We start from the raw sequence: 24124 nt of genomic DNA, 5'->3' as shown, positions 1-24124 counted from the left end.
CACACACAGATAAAAACAAACACATATTTCTTGAAAGAATACTTCCCCAAACACAATATTGAGTGCTGAAAGCCAAAAGAACTAAAGGCAATAGATAGCTAAATAAATTAAAGGTTCAGAGTAAACTCCAAAATAAAGGCTCCATGTACACTCTCTTATTATACCCTCCCTTGAATGTAAGCTCCATGGACAAAATTTCCCATTATATACCTGTATAATACATCTAAAATAACTGCAAGCTTCTTACAAATGTAATCACAATAAGTGCTACCCCCTCCCAATCTGCTGCCCTAGGCAAGTGCCTTGTTTTCCTAGGCCAAACTATGCCCCTGCCAGTAAACAGTTTTTTATTATTTGTATTATTATTAATATTATTGTCCTCACAGTGTAGTGATCACTCCTCAGACCTCCCACCTCTCTGATCCCCCCAAACAGCTCTTTAACCCTCCCTCTCTTACTACTAGTGGCCATCTTAGGTACTGGCAGCTGGTAATTTATTTTAAAAAAAAATTCTATAGTGTAGTGTGCCCCCCTATCTCCCTCTCCCCTTGATCATTAATTATGCCCCCTTCCCCTTTTATTCTATATTTTTCTGTAGCATAAGGCCCCTCCAACTCCCTCCCTCTGCCTCTGTGCAGCCCACCCGCCTCACCCCTTCCCTCCCACACCTCCCAGCAGCACAAGGAGCAGATCATTACAGACAGTGACACAAACTCTCTGTAACAATCAGGCATCTGCCTTCATATCGAACCGTAGCACCGATTGTGCTCCAGTTCCATATACAGGCAGATGCCTGGAGCTCAGGAACTCCAGCTGTCTGCTGTAACTTTACAGCCAAGACTGCTGGAGCTTCTGGAAGCTCAGAAGTATATATATATATGTTATGCAGTACGATAGGCAAAGTGCCGCATGACACACAGTATATATACGTCTTTTTGGGTTAAGGGGTTAATCCATAAGATTTTTTTCTCTCTCCTAAGCTAGTTAATTATACATGTGTGTACATGCCTATATATGTGTATTTATGTGTTTATATGTTTAAACATGTATGTTTACAAATACATACTGTACAAATAAACACATATATAAATACATATTTAGACATATGTATATACACTTATGCACCCTTCCTAGTCAAATACCTTGAAATATGCAATATCATTTTTAAACAATTTTAATTTTTTTTTTTTTTTTTTATAAAAATACTCCAAATAAAAATAAAAAGAACTTTATATTCTAAGTGAAGAACACAGGAATGTGAAGCATTTCTAACGTACCTTTGGCTTTAGCACAGTTGGTCTAGCACATCTGGTTAGCCTGCAAGCAATAAAAAGAAAAAGCATTTTTAGAGCGCCCCATAGAAGTCCATGGGGAAAGGTAGTGATATTTGACCTCCAAATGTTAGCACACTCACATTCACTCAAGTGCAGAATTTTCTTTCAACTTTTAATACCAACACTAACATAGCACTGTTGATTTACCTTGAGCTCAGTTAGCACTCATGAGCGATAAAAATGTATCGCTCCACTTGTAATCAAGGCATAGCCAGGAATTTGTACCTTAACCATGACTCAGCATGGGATCATTTAAACTGGTGTGATTGCTCCATTTAAAGTATTTTGTAGATATGGTCTAACAAAGCATCGGAAGAATTCGGAAGAAGGCCGCCCATCATGGCGTTTGGCTCTTTTTGGAGCTGGACTTCATCTTTTGCTATATTAAAGTAATCTTACTGAGAGAAGGGAATTGGTGTTGTCAAAAAGGGTTCTGGAAATGTGTGTAATTGTTAAATATTTGCATGTCTGTTTTGTTATGTTAAAGGCACAGTAAAGTGAAAATTAAACTTTCATAATTCAAATAGAGCATGTGATTTAAAACATCTTTCCAATTTACTTCTGTTATCACATTTGCAATGTTCTCTTGATATCCTTGGTTGAAGAGTAAAGCTAGGTAGGCGGATAGGATCTCAGGAGCGTACATGTGTGTTTAGCATGTTATAGCAGCAGTATATGTATCTATATATAACAACTGCTGCCAGATATCTAGACACCGTGCACGCTCATGAGTCCACCTAAGATTATTATAAGCAAAACTGACAACAGTAAATAATAATAAGTAAATTGGAAAGTGGTTAAAAACTACTTGCTCTATCCAATCCATTGACGTTTAATTTTTACTTTACTGTCCCATTAAATTAGTCTGGCTGGATTGATCGGAATTAATTTTAGTAGTCTCACAGATGTAAAGAAGGTGCTGAGCATGACATTCTAGGTGTTCTATATTCATTGTAGTCATTGCAAATTTGGTGCCATTAGGATCAGTGCATGAGACGCTAGTTATGTATAAATACTTGCTCAAGCTTTGGGACAAATTATATAATAAGAATAGGAGCAAGAGAACATTTGTCTAAAATCTTCTTTTTTCACATAATTAATTCTGTTGGATCCATTAAATGCATCTCCTTTCTTTGTTTACAGCCCAAAATGTACCTTGGTAGCTAGCATTGGAAGAACCAACATCTACAAAAACCGAAAGGACTACACAGATGTGAGAATTAATTATATAATTAATTATTTAGTTAATTAATAATCCTCTCTATAAGAAAACTATCAATAGCTGTGTTAAAAAAAGGCGTTTCATTTTTATTTATTTTTTATTTTTTACTTTTGTTGATTTATAGATTTATGAGCCAGAAGGAGTGAAGATTTTCAAATGTCCTTCTCCAATATTTTTTGCTAATGCTAATTTCATTAAGGACAAACTTACGGCAGCTGTAAGTATTGGAATGTTTAAATAAAGCACAGCAGTGAGACATAGTGCTTATTGCGATCTATCTATGATTAATGTCAAAAAGCAAAAAAAGAAATGTTTTCTTCTCTTTGTAGGTCGGGTTTAATCCACTGAGGGTGTTAAGGAAACGTAATAAGGCCCTGCGAAAAATAAAAACTATGTTGAAAAAAGGAGACTTGCACGTATCACCTGTAAGTAAAATCAGTGCAAACACATGAGTTTCAAAAGAGATCAAAATTATCTTTTAAAAGGCTAATTCTAAAATCCATGGGAAAAACTACTCAAAATGTTTGACTGGAATATCTCTGTTGAAATTTATTGAAATGTATTATCTTATTAATGGGGTTTACCTGGTACATTATAATAGCTCTCCTCGTTCTCGTATGTGTGTCTTTTTATTTTTGGAATAAAGCCCTTTTTTTCATCATGTTGCTTGGTAGCGGCTTTTCTTCTTTTTTGTATATGGATGTGCGGTCCGTCCTCCGCCTTTAAGCCTGCTCCACGCTACCTCTGTTTGGCTTAGACCTTTTTACCATTCACGCTCAAAGGACATCTGCAGCGTTATATACATTCCCTTTCTCTTAAAATAATTATTCTATTGGACTTGAAGACACATTAAAGATGGCACCATCACATAAAATATACTACATTTGCTTTCCATCCATCTTTGTTTATTAAATACTGCACATCCATTCAAATTCAGTTTTAAAAATCAGAAAATAACATTCACCTAGATTACGAGTTTTGCGTTGCGGCTTTTAACGCTAAAAAAACAGCAATTTCAGCGTAAAAGCAGGAACACACTATTGGGAGTCGTGTCGGTATAGCTGTACAAGCATTTTAGCCTGTAACGCAACGTCAATCCCACACTCAAAAAAATTACGTTTTTGTGTGGGATTTTGATAGTGCCGGTATTACAGGTTGTGCGGTCTGGCTAAAATGCTTGGGTTTCCAACACGATCCATACGGCCATCTGAGAGCAGTAGTTATGGATTTTGTGTAACAAAAATGTTTCACAAAACTCATAACTAAACTGTTACAAGGTACACTAACACCCATAAACTACCTATTAACCCCTAAACCGCCACCCTCCTGCACTGCAAACACTATATTAAACCTATTAACCCCTAATCTGCCGCCCCCCCCACATCGGGACTATGAAATAAAGTAATTAACCCCTATTCCACAGTACCCCGACATTGCCGCCACTATATATAATAAACTTATTAACCCCTATTCCACCGCTCCCCGACATTGCCGCCACAAAATAAAGTTATTAACCCCTAAACCTCCGGCCTCCAACATCTCCGCCACTAAATATCCATCTCCATCCAGGCGGCAAGGTCTTCATCCAGGCGACGAGGTCTTCATCCATCCCAGGGTTGTCTTCTATCTTCATCCCGCCAGAACGGAGCAGAGCCATCCTTGAAGCTGATCCCATCCTGCGCGGAGCTTCCTCTTCATACGTTCACCACTGTACACTGACGTTGAATGCAAGGTAGCCGTTTCAAAATGGCATCCCTTGCATTCCTATTTGCTGATTTGATTCTTCAAATTCAAATCAGCCAATAGGATGAGAGCTTCTGAAATCCTATTGGCTGTTCAAATCAGCCAATAGGATTTCAGTAGCTCTCATCCTATTGGCTGATTTGAATTTGAAGAATCAAATCAGCCAATAGGAATGCAAGGGACGCCATTTTGAAACGGCTACCTTGCATTCAACTTCAGTGTACGGCGGCGACCATATGAAGAGGATGCTGCACACAGGATGGGATCAGCTTCCAGGATGGCTCCACTCCGCGCCGCCGGGATGAGGATAGAAGATGCCCCCGGGATGGATGAAGACCTCGCCGCCTGGATGAAGACCTCGCCGCCTGGATGGAGATGGATGTCCGGAATCTTAGTGTTTTTTATTTTTCGTGATTTTAATGTTAATTATTTTTGGTAAACTTAGATTTTTTAAAATTTTTCGTAGGATTTGTTTTTTTTAGTTGTAATTTAGATTTTTAATTTTTTTTCGAAATGTTAGTTTTTTTTTAATTTGTCATTTAGATATTTTAATTGGTAGTATTTTTTATTTTATTAGAATAGTAAGGTTAGGTTAATTTATAGTTTAATGGTAGGGTTAATTTTATTTCATAATTTGTTTTTATTTAAATAGAGTTATATTGTTATTTAAGTTTAAAGTTAGGGGGTGGTAGGTTTAGGGGTTAATAGTTTAATTTAGTGTTTTGTGATGTGGGGGCTGGCAGTTTAGGGGTTAATAGGTTTATTTAGTGGAGGAGATGTGGGAGACAGGAGGTTTAGAGGTTAATAACTTTATTTAGTGGCGGCGATGTGGGAGGCAGGAGGTTTAGGGGTTAATAACTTTATTTTGTGGCGGCGATGTCAGGGAGCGGCGGAATATTGGTTAATAGCTTTATTATAGTGGTGGCGATGTCGGGGTGCAGGGGAATAGGGGTTAATAACTTTATTATAGTGGTGGCGATGTCGAGGTGCGAGGGAATAGGGGTTAATAACTTTATTATAATGGTGGCAATGTCGGGAGTGGCAGATTAATGGTTAATAACTTTATTTTGGTGTCAGCGATGTCTGGTAGCGGCGGAATATGGGTTAATAAATTTTATTAGTGGCGGCGATGTCGGGAGCTATCTTTAGTGTCGGCGATGTCGGGGGCGGCAGATTAGGGGTGTTTAGACTTGGGGTTTATATTAGGGTGTTAGATTTAAACGTAAGTTTTTTTTCCCCATAGACATCAATGGAGTTGCGTTACGGTGATCGCCATTCCGCCCTTCAGTTGCAGCACTATGGAGGGTGAAACAACGCAACTTTTGTTTGCGTTCGTTTCGCACCCTGTTTAGTGCAAAACTCGTAATATAGGTGACAATTAGTTATTTCAATTTTATTGTTAAACTGTATTTTGATCATTTTTCTACTCCAAAAGTTTTAATTAATATTTCACTCTAGTTACTACACAAGTTATTAAAGGCACATGGAAGTGAAAACATATGTTTCAGATTCAAATAGTGCGCACTGATATAGGCTCAGGAGTGTGCAAGTGTCTTGAGGATTAAATGGCAACAGTCTTTGTAACAATGTTGTAGTCAGCAATACCGTAGCTTCAGCCACTCTATGGTAAGCTGTATAGCTAGAAGCACTGTTTAATAAAGAAGATGGTTCAAACATAAATCTATGAGTGAATCTATGGATACAAGACATCTAAACAGTGTGTGAAAAAGTAGTAACTCAAAGGTAGAGCTGTATCTACTGTATATTCATTGCTGTCATTCAGCACTGCTTGCTCCCACTAACTTTTCTAGTATAATATTGCTACATAAAGTGCTCAAAGCGCATTCAAGTTTTAGCATTCCCTATTTAAAAGGAGATACATTTCGGCAAATACTAATTTTAAATTGTACACTGTATTTGACTCATGGAAGATTAGTTTTGCTTTCCTTCCTCTTTAAGTATTATTTATTATCATCTGGGATCAAAGATAAGCATTGAGCATGGTGAAAAAGACTTCTTAGACTTCAATAACAAATTTGACAATATGAATGGATGACTTCAGTCTACACATAAGATTCTAAAGGATAAAAGTTTCCAAGTTTGTTTATAATGTAGAATAAGGGTTGGACCTTGGAGACTGTAAGTAGAACAAGATTTATGAAGTATATACAGAATAGTTGAACCATATTTATTTGCTTGTGGCCAAGCAGAGAGATTATGGAACTCTGGACTTTTTCCGGATCATTTGGGATTGTCAAGTGAACAATAAGCCAGCCAAAGTGATAGAAAGGCTAATTATTCTTGTTTTTTTTTTAAATTTGTTTTACAGAAAGGTTTGGTTTGCACATCGTACGATAATTACATAGATATGGAGGAGGATGATATTGAATTTGATAATAACAGAGTGGAAGAGCTGCACAAGCCTATAAAAACCGATGATCTTCCTTTTAAAATTGACTGGAATTCAGATCTTCCAAATGGCATAATAGTTCCAAGTGTTGATATCCATAGCTTAATTCTTGATTTTGGAGCTGTTTCATTTATTGATATCTCTGGAATGAAAGCCCTCAAAGGGGTAAGTATATGCTGTATAAGGGTATGAGTGTGTGTTTATGAATGTGTGCGCAGATGTGTGTGCATATACATGTATATGTGTGTTTGTGCACGTGTGTATGAGTGTGCCTATGTATGTATGAGTGTTTATATGTGCATGTGTATGAGTGTGTGAGTATGGGTGTGATTGTGTGTGCACGTGTGTATGAGTGTGCCTGTGTATGTATGAGTGTATATGTACTATGTACGCGTGTATGAGTGTGTATGCACATGTGTGTATGAGTGTGCCTGTGTATGTATGAGTGTTTATATGTGCATGTGTATGAGTCTGTGAGTATGGGTGTGATTGTGTGTGCACGTGTGTATGAGTGTGCCTGTGTATGTATGAGTGTGTGTGCACATGTGTGTATGAGTGTGCCTGTGTATGTATGAGTGTTTATATGTGCATGCGTATGAGTCTGTGAGTATGGGTGTGAGCATGCCTGTGTATGTATGAGTGTTTATATGTGCATGTGTATGAGTCTGTGAGTATGGGTGTGATTGTGTGTGCACGTGTGTATGAGTGTGCCTGTGTATGTATGAGTGTATATGTACTATGTACACATGTATGAGTGTGTATGCACATGTGTGTATGAGTGTGCCTGTGTATGTATGAGTGTTTATATGTGCATGTGTATGAGTGTGTGAGTATGGGTGTGAGTGTGTGTGCACATGTATATGAGTGTGCCTGTGTATGTATGAGTGTGTATATGTACTATGTACATGTGTATGAGTGTGTGTGCACATGTGTGTATGAGTGTGCCTGTGTATGTATGAGTGTTTATATGTGCATGTGTATGAGTGTGTGAGTATGGGTGTGAGTGTGTGTGCACATGTGTATGAGTGTGCCTGTGTATGTATGAGTGTGTATATGTACTATGTACATGTGTATGAGTGTGTGTGCACATGTGTGTATGAGTTTTTATATGTGCATGTGTATGAGTGTGTGAGTATGGGTGTGATTGTGTGTGCACATGTGTGTATGAATGTGTCTGTGTATGTATGAGTGTGTATATGTACTATGTACATGTGTATGAGTGTGTGTGCACATGTGTGTATGAGTGTGCCTGTGTATGTATGTATTTGTGCATGTGCATAGTGTTTATATGTGCATGTGTATGAGTGTGTGAGTATGGGTGTGAGTGTGTGTGCACATGTGTATGAGTGTGCCTGTGTATGTATGAGTGTGTATATGTACTATGTACATGTGTATGAGTGTGTGTGCACGTGTGTATGAATGTGGCTGTGTATGTATGAGTGCGTATTTCTCCTGGTATCCTTTGCAACTATTTAGCTTTCATAAGAGTATATCTAGATAGGCTCAGGAGCATGCATGTGTCCTGAGAGCTATTAAATATACTGTACATTTGTTACAAAACTTGCTACCATATAACACTCCATCCAGCATCTACAGTACCTATCTAGATATGTGTTCATGGTGTGTTTAAACAAAGGATACAGAGAAAAATGGGTATATTTCATAATAGGAGTAAATTGACAAGTTTTGACGTCCATGGTACACTAAGTTTTTGTTGCAATGCACTGTAGCCAAGGGGTTCTCACTATTAAGGTTCAGTACTTTCTTTAAATAAGTAATGCGCATATAAAAACCTACTCAATCTACATGACTTGTAAGGTTTACTCATTTCTGTTTAAGCTCTAATATAGATACTTTTTTTTATAAACCGTACATAAAGATAGCTGTTAATGTCTTCATAAGGACAGGAAGTTTAAGCTCAGTTAAATGACCATTAAAATAATTAAAAACCTATAATGATAATTTAATCAACATGATGTTTTATCCACTGAGCTATTTGGCCATTCTGCAATCTTTTCTGCTTTGTATTTTTTGATGGCACCACAAAGAAAAGTTAAGTATTGCTTCATCATGCTCATGTATAAATTGTTAACAAACAAGCTATCTATGCAAAGTAACTTTAAAGATTTATTTGCTCTCACACCATGTGCAAAATAACCTTCTTCTGTCAAATTCTATAATATATATATATATATATATATACTGTATATATATATATATATATATATATATATATATATATATACTGTATATATATATATATATATATATATATATATATATATATATATAGTTGAAAAACCAAAATCCTAAGACAGGAGGGTGCACTCAGATATAATTAGAAATTTACACAACAGTGTCTGCGCTAGCAGTCCCAAAAAACAATTAGACCAAAGCAGGACAAGGCTGCACCAAATACTAAAATATTTGCTTTATTGAGAGATAAAAAAGACACACTGTATGCCTTTACCTAAAAAAACCTTTGTACCAATAAAATCATAAGCAGATGAAATATAGAACACACAGATGTACATTACATATACTCCACATGCTAGCATGTCCCAGAGCGGGCTAAATGACAGTCCTGAAAGACACCGGACACTTAAAGTGAAGGTAAAGTTTTTTCATTAAAAATGGATATGTATAATCCTTTTACAATCTCCAATGCAGTCGCTATGGTTTTTTTTAAATAAACTTATTTTTGACCGTATTTATCTACCTACATTTTTCTTATCGTAGCCATCAGAATCTCCTCCCATACAGCATTTCCGGGTTTCTGATACTTTGACGTATAGAGCGGTCCCACCCGCTCTATACGTGTAAACTAAGCTCGTGCACATCGAGCATCTAATAACCGCGCATGCGCATTCTAAATTCTCTGTCACCATTGCGCATGCGTTAATCGTTAATGGACGCGCTCGCATTGCAAGTAGACAATACAAATAGTTGAGCATGCGCATAATTAACCATCCCCTGATGACGTCAATTGACGGCCGCCTAACGGCCAAAGAATCAATTGGCTATCTAAACAACGTGATCGTTGTTTAGAAAAAAAAAAAAAAAAAACGGGTTGATTTTAGGATAGCAGAATCGGAGCAGATTATAAAAGATATGTAAGGTAATATTGAAAGATCGAAGTATTGATGAATGAACATGCTATTTATTTTGCATGATATATTCATTTATTTGTAGCAGACCCATTAACTTTACCTTCACTTTAAGTGTTAAGACACGCTCCGGTCAGACTGGAAAATAACACCGTCCCACAGGGTAGCCCAGGCTTGAATTTCAATGCCGTTAGTCTCTGTGAGACAATCTCGGCTCCTCTTTAGATCAAGATGCTTATAGCTGGGGATCGGATATACCTCTACTCATACTGTAAGTCTTATTTCCGCACGGCTTACCTTCACTTAGTAGTCCAATATCCGGTACCTGTTTCCTGGCCACCTATATTCTCTGGACTAACGTGCTGTGTGCCAATGCGGTTCTTCACTTGCAAATCATATGCATAGGGTGATCGGTAGCTCTGTAGGTTCCAATTCAGAGCTAGCAATAGGGTCTAGCTCCACGCTTCAAACTTTCACACTCCAAACATTACGCGTTTCACCCCTCCCCCTTCAGGGCTTGAATAGAGGCTTTGTCAGATGTATGTTGTTACTACTGCAATCAGTGTTTAAATGTATTCTTTGTTACAAACTTTACACGCCCCTTATTTGTTTCTTAAGGGGACTGGATATTGGACTACTAAGTGAAGGTAAGCGGTGCAGAATCATGTCTTGCAGTATGAGTAGCGGTATATCCGATCCCCAGCTATAAGCATCCGGATCTAAAGAGGAGACGAGATTGGCTCACAGAGACTAACGGCATTGAAATTCAAGCCTGGGCTACCCTGTGGGACAGTGTTATTTTCCAGTCTGATCGAAGCGTGTCTTAACACTTAAGTGCCAGGTGTCTTTCAAGACTGTCATTTAGCTGGCTCTGGGACATGCTGGCATGTGGGGTATATGCAATGTACATCTGTGTATTCTATATTTTATCTGCTGATGATTTTATTAGGTACAAAGGTTTTTTTTAGTTAAAGGCATACAGTGTGTCTTTTTTTATCTCTCAATAAAGCAAATATTTTGGTATTTGGTGCAGCGTTGTCCGGCTTTGGTTTAAGTGGTATTCATTTTTACTGAACTCTTCCTACATAATGTTGAAATATATATATATATATATATATATATCATAATTTATGTAAGAACTTACCTGATAAATTAATTTCTTTCATAGTGGCAACAGTCCATGAGCTAGTGACGTATGGGATATACATTCCTACCACCACACTCATACCTTAGTTTAACATGTAGCCAAGAAGTGAGGTATAAAAGAAGGATTAAAAACATTAAAAAGAGGAACTGGAAAAATAATGTGCTTTATACAAAAAATTCATAACGTGGGTCTCATGGACTCTTTCCACTATGAAAGAAATTAATTTATAAGATAAGTTCTTACATAAATTATGTTTTCTTTCATGTAAGTGGCAAGAGTCCATGAGCTAGTGACGTATGGGATATAATACCCAAGATGGGGAAATCTACGAGTCACTAGAAAGGGAGGGATAAAATAACAACATCTAAAACCACTGAGAAATTAAATCCAAAATAATTACGTTTTCCTTAAAAAATGTCAAAAGAAAAAAACTCATATCAAAGGCATTAGAATCAAACTGAGACAACTGCCTGAAGAACCTTTCTACCAAAGGCTGCTTCCGACTCGAGGAAGCAAACACATCAAAATGGTAACATTTAGTAAAAGTATGCAAACAAGACCAAGTTGCTGCTTTGCAAATTTGATCAACTGAAGCTTCATTCTTAAAAGCCCAAGAAGTGGCAACTGATCTAGTAGAATGAGCTGTAATTCTCTGAGGCGGAGACTGCCCCACCTCCAAATAAGCTTTGTGAATCAAAAGTTTCAACCAAGATGCCAAAGAAATGACAGAGGCTTTCTGACCTTTCCTGGAGCCAGAAAAAAATAGCAAGTAGACTAGAAGTCTTTCTGAAATATTTAGTAGCCTCAACATAATATTCCAAAGCTCTTACCACATCCAAAGAATGTAAAGACCTTTCAAGAGTATTCTTAGGATTAGGACACAAGGAAGGAACAATAATTTTCCTATTGATGTTGTTAGAATTCACAACTTTAGGCAAAAAACATAAATGAAGTCCGCAAAACAGCTTTATCTTGATGGAAAATCAGATAAGGAGATTTACAAGAGAGAGCTGACAATTCGGAAACTCTTCCAGCAGAAGAGATAGCCAAAAGAAATAACACTTTCCAAGAAAGTAATTTAATATCCAGAGAATGCATAGATTTAATAACAGGTTTGATATGAATCAAAGCCTGAACAAAACAGTGAATATCAGGAAGTTTATCAATCTTTCTATGAAATAAGACCAAAAGAGCAGAAATTTGACCTTTCAAAGTATTTACAGACAAACCCTTATCCAAACCATGCTAAAGAAACTGTAAAATCCTAGGAATTCTGAAAGAATGCCACGAATAATTATGAGTGGAACACCATGAAATATAGGTTTTCCAAACCCCATGATAAATTATCCTTGAAACAGACTTATGAGCCTGAATCATAGTGCTAATCACTGAGTCAGAGAAACCTCTATGACTAAGTAATAAGCGTTCAATTTCCATGCCTTCAAATTTAGAGATTTGAGATCCTGATGGAAAAATGGCTCTTGCGACAGAAGGGATGGCCTTAGAGGAAGTGGCCAAGGCTGGCAACTGGACATCCGGGCAAGATCCGCATACCAAAACCTATGAGGCCATGCTGGTGCTTTCAGAAACACATGGGATTGTTCCATTATGATCTTGGAGATCACCCTTGGAAGAAGAACCAGAGGCGAAAAAATATAAGCAGGTTGGTAAAACCAAGGAACTGCTAAGGCATCCACAATCTTTGCCTGAGGATCCCTGGACCTGGAAAGATATCTGGGAAGCTTCTTGTTTAGACGAGAGACCATCAGATCTATTTCTTGAAGACCCCACATTTGTACAAAATGAAAAAACACATCTGGATGGAGAGACCACTCCCCCAGATGTAAAGTATGACGGCTGAGATAATCCACTTCCCAATTGTCTACACCGGGGATATGAATCGCAAAAATTTGACAAGAGTTGGATTCCGCCCAAGAAAGTATCCGAGATACTTCCTTCATTGCTGAAGGACTGTGAGTCCCTCCTTGATGATTGACATATGCCACTGTTGTGATATTGTCTGTTTGAAAACAAATGTAAAGTTCTCTCTTCAATAGAGGCCACGCCAGAAGAGCTCTGAAAATAGCACAATAGTTCTAAAATATATATTGGTAACCTCGCCTCTTGAGGTTTCCAAACCCCTTGTGCTGTCAGAGACCCCCAGACAGCTCCCCAACCTGTAAGACTTGCAACTGTTGTGATCACAGTCAAGGTAGGACGAAGAAATGAGGCCCCTTGAACAATAAGGTATTGGTCTAACCACCAAGTCAGAGAGAGTTGAGTGTTGGGATTTAAGTATATCAATTGTGATATCTAAGTATAATCCCTGCCCCATTGGTGCAACATGCAAAGCTGTAGAGGCCTCATGTGAAAACAGGCAAAGGGGATTGCATCCGATTCTGCAGTCATGAGTGTCAGGGGTTTTTCCCTGTTGTGTTTGCCATGTGCTGCTGGCAGCCATTTTACTCACCTCTCTTCCTGACTTGGTGCATTGTGTGGGATGCTGCTCATTGCCTGCACTTCCTTTTATGGCCAGACTGTTGTGCATCATCCATGTGAGACAGGATGCAGTCTCAGAATTGTGATGTCATCACTTATTATTTAAAGGGCCTCTGTTCAGTATGCTTTGCCTTTGCGTTGTCTCAGACCTGTTTGTGAGAGCTCCTTTGTTTTACCTGGCTGCCTGACGTCCTTCCTGGTTTCTGATCCCTGGCTTGTTTGTGACTCTGCTGTTTTCCTTGTTCCTGATTCCGGCTCGTCTGACTATTCGCTTTGGCTCCTGACTTGGCTCGTCTGACTACCAGCTCTGGTTTTAACTCCTGGCTTGTTATTTGACTTGTGGACTTTTTATTATTTTTTGCTTTTAATAAAGGTGTGATTATTTTTGCACTTCTCGTCTCAGTCTGATTCCTGGCACCCTGACATTACGCAAAGGCCATGAATCCTGATGGTGCTAATAAGCCACCTTTACCTGCCATCATTTCCAGGATGGATGAACAGGATCACCGCTTGGATCAATTTGCACTAGCCCTGCAAACCCTGCTGACTTGCACTGCACATTTGGACCAAAGTGTCCCGCAAGTTATGGCTCCTGTTTCCACTGCTGCACCTATGCCTACCAGGAGGATGTCCGGTTCTGCACCTCTACCTCAGCGATATGGAGGCGATCCTATTCAGTGCAGAGGGTTTTTGAACCAGGTGGGCATTTACTTTAAGATGTTACCTCAGGCGTTTTCCTCTGACAGGGTTAAGGTGAGATTTCTCATCTCGTTACTCTCTGACACAGCTCTTGCATGGGCTAATCCCTTGTGGGAGACTAATAAACCTGTGATTTTAAATTACCCTGAATTTGTGGCCTCCTTTCGAAGGGTATTTGATGTTCCGGCTTGCTCCTCCTCTGCTGCTAAACGACTCATGTCCATTCAGCAAGGTACAAGATCTGTTGCTCAGTATGCTATTGAGTTCTGTATGCTTGCCACAGAGGTAGGTTGGAACAATGAAGCCCTTGTTGCCGCTTTCTTTCATGGGCTCTCTGATGCGATCAAAGACGAAGTTGCTGCCAGAGATTTACCAGAGGATCTCGAGGCATTGGTGTCTTTTTTGATCCTAATTGACATCAGACTCAGAGAGAGGCCCTCTTTCAAGGAGCGCTTGTGGAAGCCTCCTGTTCCATTGTCTCCTACTTGTTCGTTCCAACCCATGCCTCCCTCTCCTCCCATGCCTCCTGGTCCCGAGTCACCAGGTACTGCTGAGCCGATGCAGCTGGGATTCACGCGTCTCTCCGCGGCAGAGAGGGCCTTTAGGAGGAGGGAGGGGCTCTGCCTCTATTGTGGGTTACAGAGCCACCTTTTGAAGTCTTTTCCTACACGGCCGGGAAACGCTCACACCTAAGGTCCTGTCTGGGGCAGACCTTGGGTGGTTTATTCTTGTCCCCGGAACCACTTAAGGAGAAACCTTTGGTCACGGTTGTCCTTTCCTGGGTGGACTCCGCCATAGTCACTCAGGCTCTTGTTGACTCCGGTGCTGCGGGCTATTTCATTGACAGTGCTTTTGTATCAAAGCACTCCATTCCTGTTTTGCCTCGGTCCGTTGCACTTGCTATTGAGGCCATTGATTGCAGGCTCCTTCAGCCCGCACTCGTTACTCACGAAACTGCTCCGTTGTCCATGGCTGTTGGGCCTCTCCATTTTGAAACCCTCCAGTTCCAGGTGATAAACTCTCTGCATTTTCCGGTTGTTCTGGGTTATCCCTGGCTCCAAAAGCACAATCCCAGTCTCTACTGGCGCAGGTCCGAAATTTTGTCGTGGTCCCCGCAATGTATTTCCACTTGTCTTCGGAAACCAGTTAAAGTCTTGTGCACTTCTTCGGTATCTCAATTGCCAGAGGAGTACCGAGAGTTCCTAGACGTGTTTGACAAGGTGTGTGCCAGTACGTTGCCTCCTCACTGGTCTTACGATTGTGCCATAGACCTGCAACCCGGAGCCATTCCTCCTCGGGGGCCGGGTTTACCCTCTGTCTGTTGCAGAGAATTGTGCTATGGAGGAGTATGTTACCGATGCTCTGTCGCTGGGGATCATCCGCAAATCCTGCTCTCCTGCAGGGGCTGGCTTCTTCTTTGTGAAGAAAAAGGGTGGCGAGTTAAGACCATGTATCGATTATAGGGGTCTTAATCGTCTTACGATTAAGAATGCTTACCCTATTCCGCTTATTACGGAACTCTTTGACCGCCTCAAGGGAGCTACGGTCTTTACTAAACTTGATTTGAGAGGAGCGTACAATCTCGTTAGGATTAAGGAGGGCCACGAATGGAAAACAGCATTTAACACCAGGAGCGGGCATTATGAGTATCTTGTAATGCCCTTTGGCCTATGTAATGCTCCTGCTGTTTTCCAGGAATTTATTAATGATGTCCTACGAGATATGTTGCAACAGTGTGTTGTGGTGTACTTAGATGACATCCTCATACACTCACCCACACTTGAGGCTCATCGTCCTGATGTTACACGGGTTCTTCAGAGACTACGTGAGAATGGCCTGTTTTGTAAACTTGAGAAATGTGAGTTCCATCAGACTCAAGTAACCTTCCTAGGTTATGTTATCTCCGTTGCAGGGTTCTCCATGGACCCTGACAAGTTATCTGCAGTTCTGCAGTGGCCTCGCCCAGTTGGTCTTCGGTCTATTCAACGTTTTTTGGGGTTCGCCAATTACTATAGAAAGTTTATTAAAAACTTTTCTTCCTTAGTCAAACCTATCACAGACATGACCCGTAAAGAGAATGATCCACTCCATTGGTCACCTACTGCCATTAAGGCCTTTGATAGTCTTAAGACTGCCTTTGCTGCCGCTCCAGTTCTGGCTCATCCTAACCCTGTCCTGCCTTTCATTCTTGAGGTTGATGCATCTGAGACTGGAGTAGGTGTCCTCTTGTCTCAATGTCCTACGCCTGACAGTTCCTTGCATCTGTGTGGTTTCTTCTCTAGGAAATTGTCTCCAGCGGAGTGCAATTATGAAATTGGCGACAGGGAATTACTGGCCATAATTTTGACACTTAAGGAATGGAGGCATCTTCTCGAGGGTACTAGCGTGCCAATGCTCATTTTTACTGACCACAAGAATTTAACTTATCTATCTGAAGCAAAACGTTTGTCGCCCTGACAGGCCAGATGGGCACTTTTTTGTCTTGGTTTAATTATGTGGTCTCCTACCTGCCTGGTAGTAAGAATGTTAGGGCTGATGCCCTCTCTTGACAATTTTCGCCTCTGTCCAAGGAGGAGTCTGTACCTACTCCTGTTATACCTCCTGACCATATTTTGGCTACCATACATACTAATTTGACTTCTGCCTTGGGGGAGGAGATCCTGGCTGCACAAACCAATTCACCTCCTGAGAAACCTAGTGGTAAGTGTTTTGTTCCTGAGAATCTTCGAACTAAACTTTTGCACACTTACCACTATCCTAAAGCCGCAGGTCACCCAGGCAATAACCAAATGATTTGGTCTGTCACTCAACAATTCTGGTGGCCAGGTCTTCGTTGTGATGTTTCTGCATATGTTGCCGCCTGCTCAGTTTGTGCACAGAATAAGACTCCTCGACGTCTTCCTGTGGGTCTTCTTCAACCTATTGCTAATGGTGAGTGTCCTTGGACACATCTTTCCATGGACTTCATTGTCGAGCTCCCTGTTTCCAATGGCAATACTGTTATCCTTATGGTGGTTGACCGTTTTTCTAAAATGTAACATTGCATTCCCTTGGTGAAGCTGCCTACCGCTCAGGAGCTTGCTTCAATTTTTGCCCGGGAGGTCTTCCGTTTACATGGGTTACCCAAGGAGATAGTGTCAGACAGGGGTAGCCAGTTTGTCTCCAGATTTTGGGGTTCCTTTTGTGCTCAAATGGGGATCCAGCTTTCCTTTTCCTCGGCATATCACCCTCAATCCAATGGGGCTGCAGAACGGTCTAATCAAGCTCTGGAACAGTTCCTCCATTGCTATATCTCAGATCTCCACAATAATTGGTCTGAACTGTTACCTTGGGCAGAGTTTGCTTATAATAGTGCTATTAATGCTTCCTGCAAGTTATCCCCGTTCATGGCGAATTATGGGTTTCAACCATCCTTGTTGCCCGATTCATTCATGTCTCAGGGTATTCCGGCTTTGGAGGAGCATCTCCGGCAACTCAGTTCCACGTGGGTGAAGATTAAGGATTGCCTTCATCGTTCTATGCAGCGCCAAAAGTTCAAGGCTGATCATAGGCGTCTCGCCGCACCTTCCTACCAGGTTGGTGAGAGAGTTTGGCTGTTCTCCCGCAACTTGAACCTTTGTGTGCCTTCCAATAAATTGGCTCCCCGTTATGTTGGTCCTTTTCGAATACTTCGATGGGTTAATCCTGTGGCCTACGCTCTTGACCTTCCTCCTGCTATGCGCATCTCCAATGTTTTTCATGTCTCCCTCTTGAAACCACTGGTTTGTAATCGGTTTACCACTCTGTTGCCTCGTCCCCGTCCTATCCTTGTTGACAACCATGAGGAGTATGAGGTCAGCAGCGTTATTGACTCTCGTATGTCCAGGGGCCGTGTACAGTATTTGGTTCACTGGAGGGGCTACGGTCCGGAGGAGCGTTCTTGAGTTCCCTCCTCTGATGTTCATGCTCCTGCCCTCCTCCGTGCCTTCCATGCCCGTTTCCCCAATAAGCCTTTTGTCCTCCCACGGGGGAGGGGTCGTTGAGGGGAGGGTACTGTCAGGGTTTTTTCCCTGTTGTGTTTGCCATGTGCTGCTGGCAGCCATTTTACTCACCCCTCTTCCTGACTTGGTGCATTGTGGGGGATGCTGCTCATTGCCTGCACTTCCTTTTATGGCCAGACTGTTGTGCATCATCCATGTGAGACAGGATGCAGTCTCAGAATTGTGATGTCATCACTCATTATTTAAAGGGCCTCTGTTCAGTATGCTTTGCCTTTGCTTTGTCTCAGACCTCTTTGTGAGAGCTCCTGTGTTTTACCTGGCTGCCTGACGTCCTTCCTGGTTCCTGATCCCTGGCTTGTTCCTGACTCTGCTGTTTTCCTTGTTCCTGATTCCGGCTCGTCTGACTATTCGCTTTGGCTCCTGACTTGGCTCATCTGACTACCAGCTCTGGTTTTGACTCCTGGCTTGTTATTTGACTTGTGGACTTTTTATTATTTTTTGCTTTTAATAAAGGTGTGATTATTTTTGCACTTCTCGTCTCAGTCTGATTCCTGGCACCCTGACAATGAGACCTAAAACTTCCATGCACATAGCCACTGAAGGGAATGATAGAGACTGAAGGTTTAGACAAGCTAAAACTAACTTCATTCATCTCTAGTCTGTCAGGGAAAGAGTCATGAACACTAAATCTATCTGGAAACCTAAAAAAGGTGACCCTTGTCTGAGGAATCAAGAAACTCTTTTGTAAATTGATCCACCAACCATGTTTTTGAAGAAACCACACTAGTTGTTTTGTGTGAGATTCTGCTAAATTAAATGACTGAGCTAGTATCAATATATCATCCAAATAAGGAAACACCACAATATCCTGCTCTCTTATGACAGATAGAAGGGCACCGAGAACCTTTGAAAAGACTCTCAGAGCTGTCGCCAGGCCAAACGGAAGAGCGACAAATTGGTAATGCTTGTCTAGAAAAGAGAATTTCAGAAAACGATAGTGGTCTGGATGAATCAGAATGTGAAGATAAGCATCCTGTAAGTCTATTGTGGACATGAAATGACCTTTTTGAACCAAAGGCAGAATAGTCCTTATAGTAACCATCTTGAAAGTTGGGACTCTTACAAAACGATTTAAAAATTTCAGATCCAGAATTGGTCTGAATGTATCTTCTTTCTTTGGGACAATGAATAGATTTGAATTAAAACCCAAACCCCGTTCTTGCAGAGGAACTGAAACAATCACCCCTGAAAGCTCTAGGCCTGAAACACATTTCCAAAAAGCCTGAGCTTTCACAGGGTTTGTTGGAACATGAGAAAGAAAGAATCTTCCCATGGGAGGTCTTATTCTGAAACCTATCCGATACCCCTGAGACACAATATTCTGAATACAATGATTTTGAACAGAAACTGTCCAAATGTGTTGAAATAATTTCATCTGCCCCCCACCAGTTGAACTGGTTTGAAGGCCGCACCTTCATGCACTGGATTTGGATTTTTATAAGGCTTGGATTTTTTCCGATTCTCCAATTAGAGCCAGAGGCCTTAGGGGAAGGAGAGGTCTTTTGTTCTCTATTCTGACGCAAGGAACGAAAAAGATTGGGAGCTTTAAATTTACCCTTAGATTTCTTATCTTGGGGCAGAAAAACTCCCTTTCCCCCGGTGATAGTGCAAATAATAGAATCCAATTGAGAACCAAATAAATTACTACCATGAAATGATAAAGATAGTAATCTAGATTTAGACACCATATCAGATTTAAGTCATAAAGCTCTTCTAGTAAGATTTAATATCAATCTTAATGACATCAAATATAGCATCACAAATGAAATGATTAGCATGCTAGACAATTCAGGATCTGTTAACTGTTGAGCTAAACTGTCCAACCAAAAAGTTGAAGCAGCAGCAACATCAGCCATAGAAAGAGGTACTGATAGCTGGGTAACATCAGCCATATAAATGGCAGGTCTAAGAATATAGCCAGTATGTAAATATGCTTTTCTAAGATAGGATTAAATCTTCCTATCTAAAGGATCCTTAAAAGAAGTACTATCTTCCATAGAAATAGTAATATATTTGGCAAGAGTAGAAATAGCCCCATCAACCTTAAGGTCTTATTAGCCACAGGTAAAGGATATCGCTTTTTAAACCTAGAAGAAGGGTTAAAAGAAGCACCAAGTTTAGACCATTCTTTAGTAAACATATGAGAATTAGCAACTGGAATAGGAAAAACTTCAGGAGTAACCTCAGAAGTTTTAAAAACAGAATTCAAACGTTTGCTATTCTAGTTATCAAGAGGACTAGATTCCTCAATACCCAAAGTAAACAATATTTCCTTTAATAAAGAACGAATATATTCAATCTTAAAAAGAAAGGTTGATTTATCAATTTCAGTCTCTGAAGTAGGATCCTCTGAGCTAGAGAAATCCTCATCAGCAGAAGATACTTCAGTATGCTGTCGATCAATACAAACTTCATCAGATTTATGAGAAGTTAGGAGAGACCTTTTATGTTTATTTGAAGGCAGAATAGCAGTCATAGCCTTCTCTTTGGCTGCAGTAATATAATATTTTATATCTACAGGAATATCATGTACATTAGACTGTGACGGTTTAACAGAAAATGTATTTGTACTTATAGAAACATTATCAGCATGTAATAATTTTTCATAACAAGTGCCACATATTTGAGCTGAAGAAGTAAGATCAGCTAATTTACAACATACACACTTAGCTTTGGTAGAATTGTGTTCAGGCAGCTTGGTTCCTACAGTAACATCAGAGGCAGTATCAGTTTTAGACATCTTGCAAAATGTAACAAAAAAGAAAAAATAACATTTAAATAAAATATCCAATTTCCTCAAAATAGCAGTTTCAGGAATGGGAAAAAATGCTTATGATACATTTTTTTTTATACAAAAGTAAAATCAAAAGCAAGCAACATAGCCCTCTATGAATCAAATGAGAGCAGAGAGCAAAAGAGGGAGAGACTTAATATAACAAATTTTGGCGGCAAGAATGACGCAATAAAAGATGATGCAAATGCAGAGAAAAAAACTTTTGGCGCCAAAGCTAACAAAGAAAGACGCAAGAAATTACATGACTCACGACTTCGCGCCAAAAATTATTGCACCAAAAATGACGCAATAAAAAGTAGCATTCTGCATCATCGCGAGCCTAAGCCCCCGAAAATTAAAAAAAAACAGACTCCAAGATACAAGTAACTGGAACCCCAGGTAAGCTTAAAAACTCCCATAAACATAATTTCCATGCTGAAACTGTTAGACTGCTAAGTAAGGGAAATACACAGATCTGACTCATGGCAAAAATATACAATATACATTTAAAACTTTTAAAAAATAAAGTGCCAAACATAGCTGAGTGTCTTAAAACATGATATATACTTACCAGAAGACACCCATCCACATACAGCCAAATCAGTCCTGAAACATATCAGCAAAGGTAATAGTAGAGGAATATAATGTCGATCTGCGAAGGGAGGCAGAGATTAATCTCTGCGACCGATTACAGAGAGCCTTAGAATAGATTTCCCATAGGTGAAAAGATGGCATCAGGCAAAACTTCCTTCACATCCCTCAGACAAACACTGTACTTTGAGAGTAACTGGGCTTCAATATGCTTAGAAGCGCCTATCACAGAAGAAAGATCAAGCGCAACTTACTTCACAACCTTCATGAGAGGCAACGTTCGTAAAACTAAGGTATGTGTGTGGTGGGAGGTGTATTTACAGGCATTTTGAAGTTTGGGAAACCTTGCCCCCTCCTGGTAGGAATGTATATCCCATACATCACTAGCTCATGGACTCTTGCCACGTACATGAAAGAAATATATATATATGTGTATATATACAGTATATATATATATATATATATATATATATTTATATACTGTATATAATATATATATATATTTTTTTTTTTTTTAAAGAGTTGGTCAGTCTGTCTGTCAAGTAGCAGCCAAACAATACATTACAAACACTGAAAGCAGAAAAATACAAGTTTATTTTCTTATTTGAAAAGAAAAAAAAGAGCAAATACCATATGAGAGTCTTAATTCTTAATCAGAGAGAAATGCAAAAAAGGTAAAAATAGATCATTACTCTGTCTACAGTTATAAACAAAAAATAAAGAAAAGAATTAAGGAAGAGATCAGCCTTTTTCAGGAAAAAAAGTGGACTTTGGTGTAACGGTATAATCAGTGTCTGATAGATGTAATGAACTATGTAACAATGCAGTTTTAATGGGGGTTTTTTAAACAAGCGCAAATGCTTCATATTGTCAGTATTAAAAGTTGCTGCAAGCTGAAAATTTCTCACTTTCATTTTATTATTATGCATAAAGTCATTTGTTTTTCATGTGAGATACAACTACTAATTTAAAGTGACATTAAAGGCATTTGTTGTATTTAAAATATTTTCATTGCATTTTTCTTTCATAATAAAACAGATGCTCTTATTCTAAATAAATCCACAATTTTGTTTTCAGGCAGGTTTAGAAGTGTTACTATCAGCAAATAAATTAGTGGAAGTTGTGCTTATCAACCAGTGAACAATGAATTTCTAGTTGAATGTATTGTGCACAAAAATAAATTTCCTGTTAGTGTCAACAATTATTTAAACTACTTTAATAACCTTTTTCATACAAAACATAATTTTAACGTGTATAATGTCTGGTTCTTGGTGTGAATAATGCATTTTTTTAGTTTAATGGCCATTAATAAAGTAATTTAAGTTTGTTGTTAGATGTTGCATGAAGTAATCATTTCTATGTTATTTACAGATTATAAAAGAATTTTTGAAGATTGAAATTGAAGTGTACATTGCTAATATTGACAGTAAGTTTATTTACATTTTTTTTATATCAGTAATTGTAAAAAAGGCAATATTATTTTATCTATTTATTTAAGGATTCAAGGCAGTGAAGTGAATATGATATTCAACTATTTAACTCAAAAACTGAGGGCACGATGATCGAAGCATCGCCAGATTAAAACAATTTTTTTCGCCGACTCTCGCAGGGGCTGCACTGCTGGAATGATCGTAAAAATGGGGCAGTCCCTGCGAGTAGCAAGATGGCTTCTATTGAAAGTAATGGAGCTCGATAGATAGTGACACTTCGCTCCTTAGAGAGAAGTTAGCTGTGAGCAGGGGCGCACTTTAAAAATAAAAACCTGCAGCCAATACAAATCACATTGCACTGCCTTCTGCGTATATCATTTTACATTTGCCTATATTTTCATATGCATGTGTTTTTCTATTAGGGCTATAAAAATTTGTAGTGTTTTGAGAAAAGCTTGCCCCCTTTTAGTTAGAAAAAACGGTGAGATCTGCAGTGCGACAATCTTTACAGAAATACGCTGGGATTAGAGAGACATTTTCATATACGCCCATGTTCAGCCCATTTTACAAAAAAAAAACAACCATTACGCTTTACATTTTGTATAAATTATGTGTTTTCTGTGTGTTTTTTGCAGTGTAGTAAAATATTTACACTGTGCATATTTAATACGATTTATTCCTGTGTAAATTACATACGAATTTTACCTTTTTGGTAAAATACCGTTTTTGGTGAAGAATTTTGTTACGATTTTTGATGCACCTCAACAATACCATTTTTCCTGCATATTTTTGTGTTAATGGTTCAATTATTTGTTTTGTATGATGTTTAAAATATGAATTTTGTTGTGTGCTTTTCATATGAAAATGCAGTATACGCCCCTTAGCGAGACACCCTGGTTTCATGGTTAAAAGTGGCTTTCGATCATTCCACCGGGGAAATAGAAGGACTGGCGAGCATTCTGTATTAATCTTGACAGCCTAGAGAGCTTTAGATCATCGGACCCTGAGTGTCAAAATCAAGGGAATGTGGTTCCTAATGTCTGCAGCCCATATCAGGTTCTATCTCTTTTGATAGTAACAGGGTTGTGAGCACATTAAAACTTGTCTCTGCAATTGATTACTAAACAAT

General features: G+C 39.2%; 1 protein-coding gene across 1 annotated transcript in view; it reads left to right on the top strand.

The window, feature by feature from the left end:
• LOC128664339 (chloride anion exchanger-like) overlaps positions 1-24124 on the top strand; it is an 87256-nt gene that overhangs the window by 44555 nt on the left and 18577 nt on the right. Inside the window, exons 13-17 of the mRNA XM_053719179.1 lie at positions 2478-2547; positions 2681-2773; positions 2886-2981; positions 6629-6874; positions 22937-22991. Coding sequence (XP_053575154.1) covers positions 2478-2547; positions 2681-2773; positions 2886-2981; positions 6629-6874; positions 22937-22991 — 560 coding nt within the window. The remainder of the gene's footprint in view (positions 1-2477; positions 2548-2680; positions 2774-2885; positions 2982-6628; positions 6875-22936; positions 22992-24124) is intronic.

Source organism: Bombina bombina, chromosome 6, assembly GCF_027579735.1.
Source record: "Bombina bombina isolate aBomBom1 chromosome 6, aBomBom1.pri, whole genome shotgun sequence".
Taxonomy (NCBI): Eukaryota; Metazoa; Chordata; class Amphibia; order Anura; family Bombinatoridae; genus Bombina; species Bombina bombina.
The sequence above is the reverse complement of the archived record's forward strand: the minus strand, read 5'-3'. Positions and strand labels throughout refer to the sequence as shown.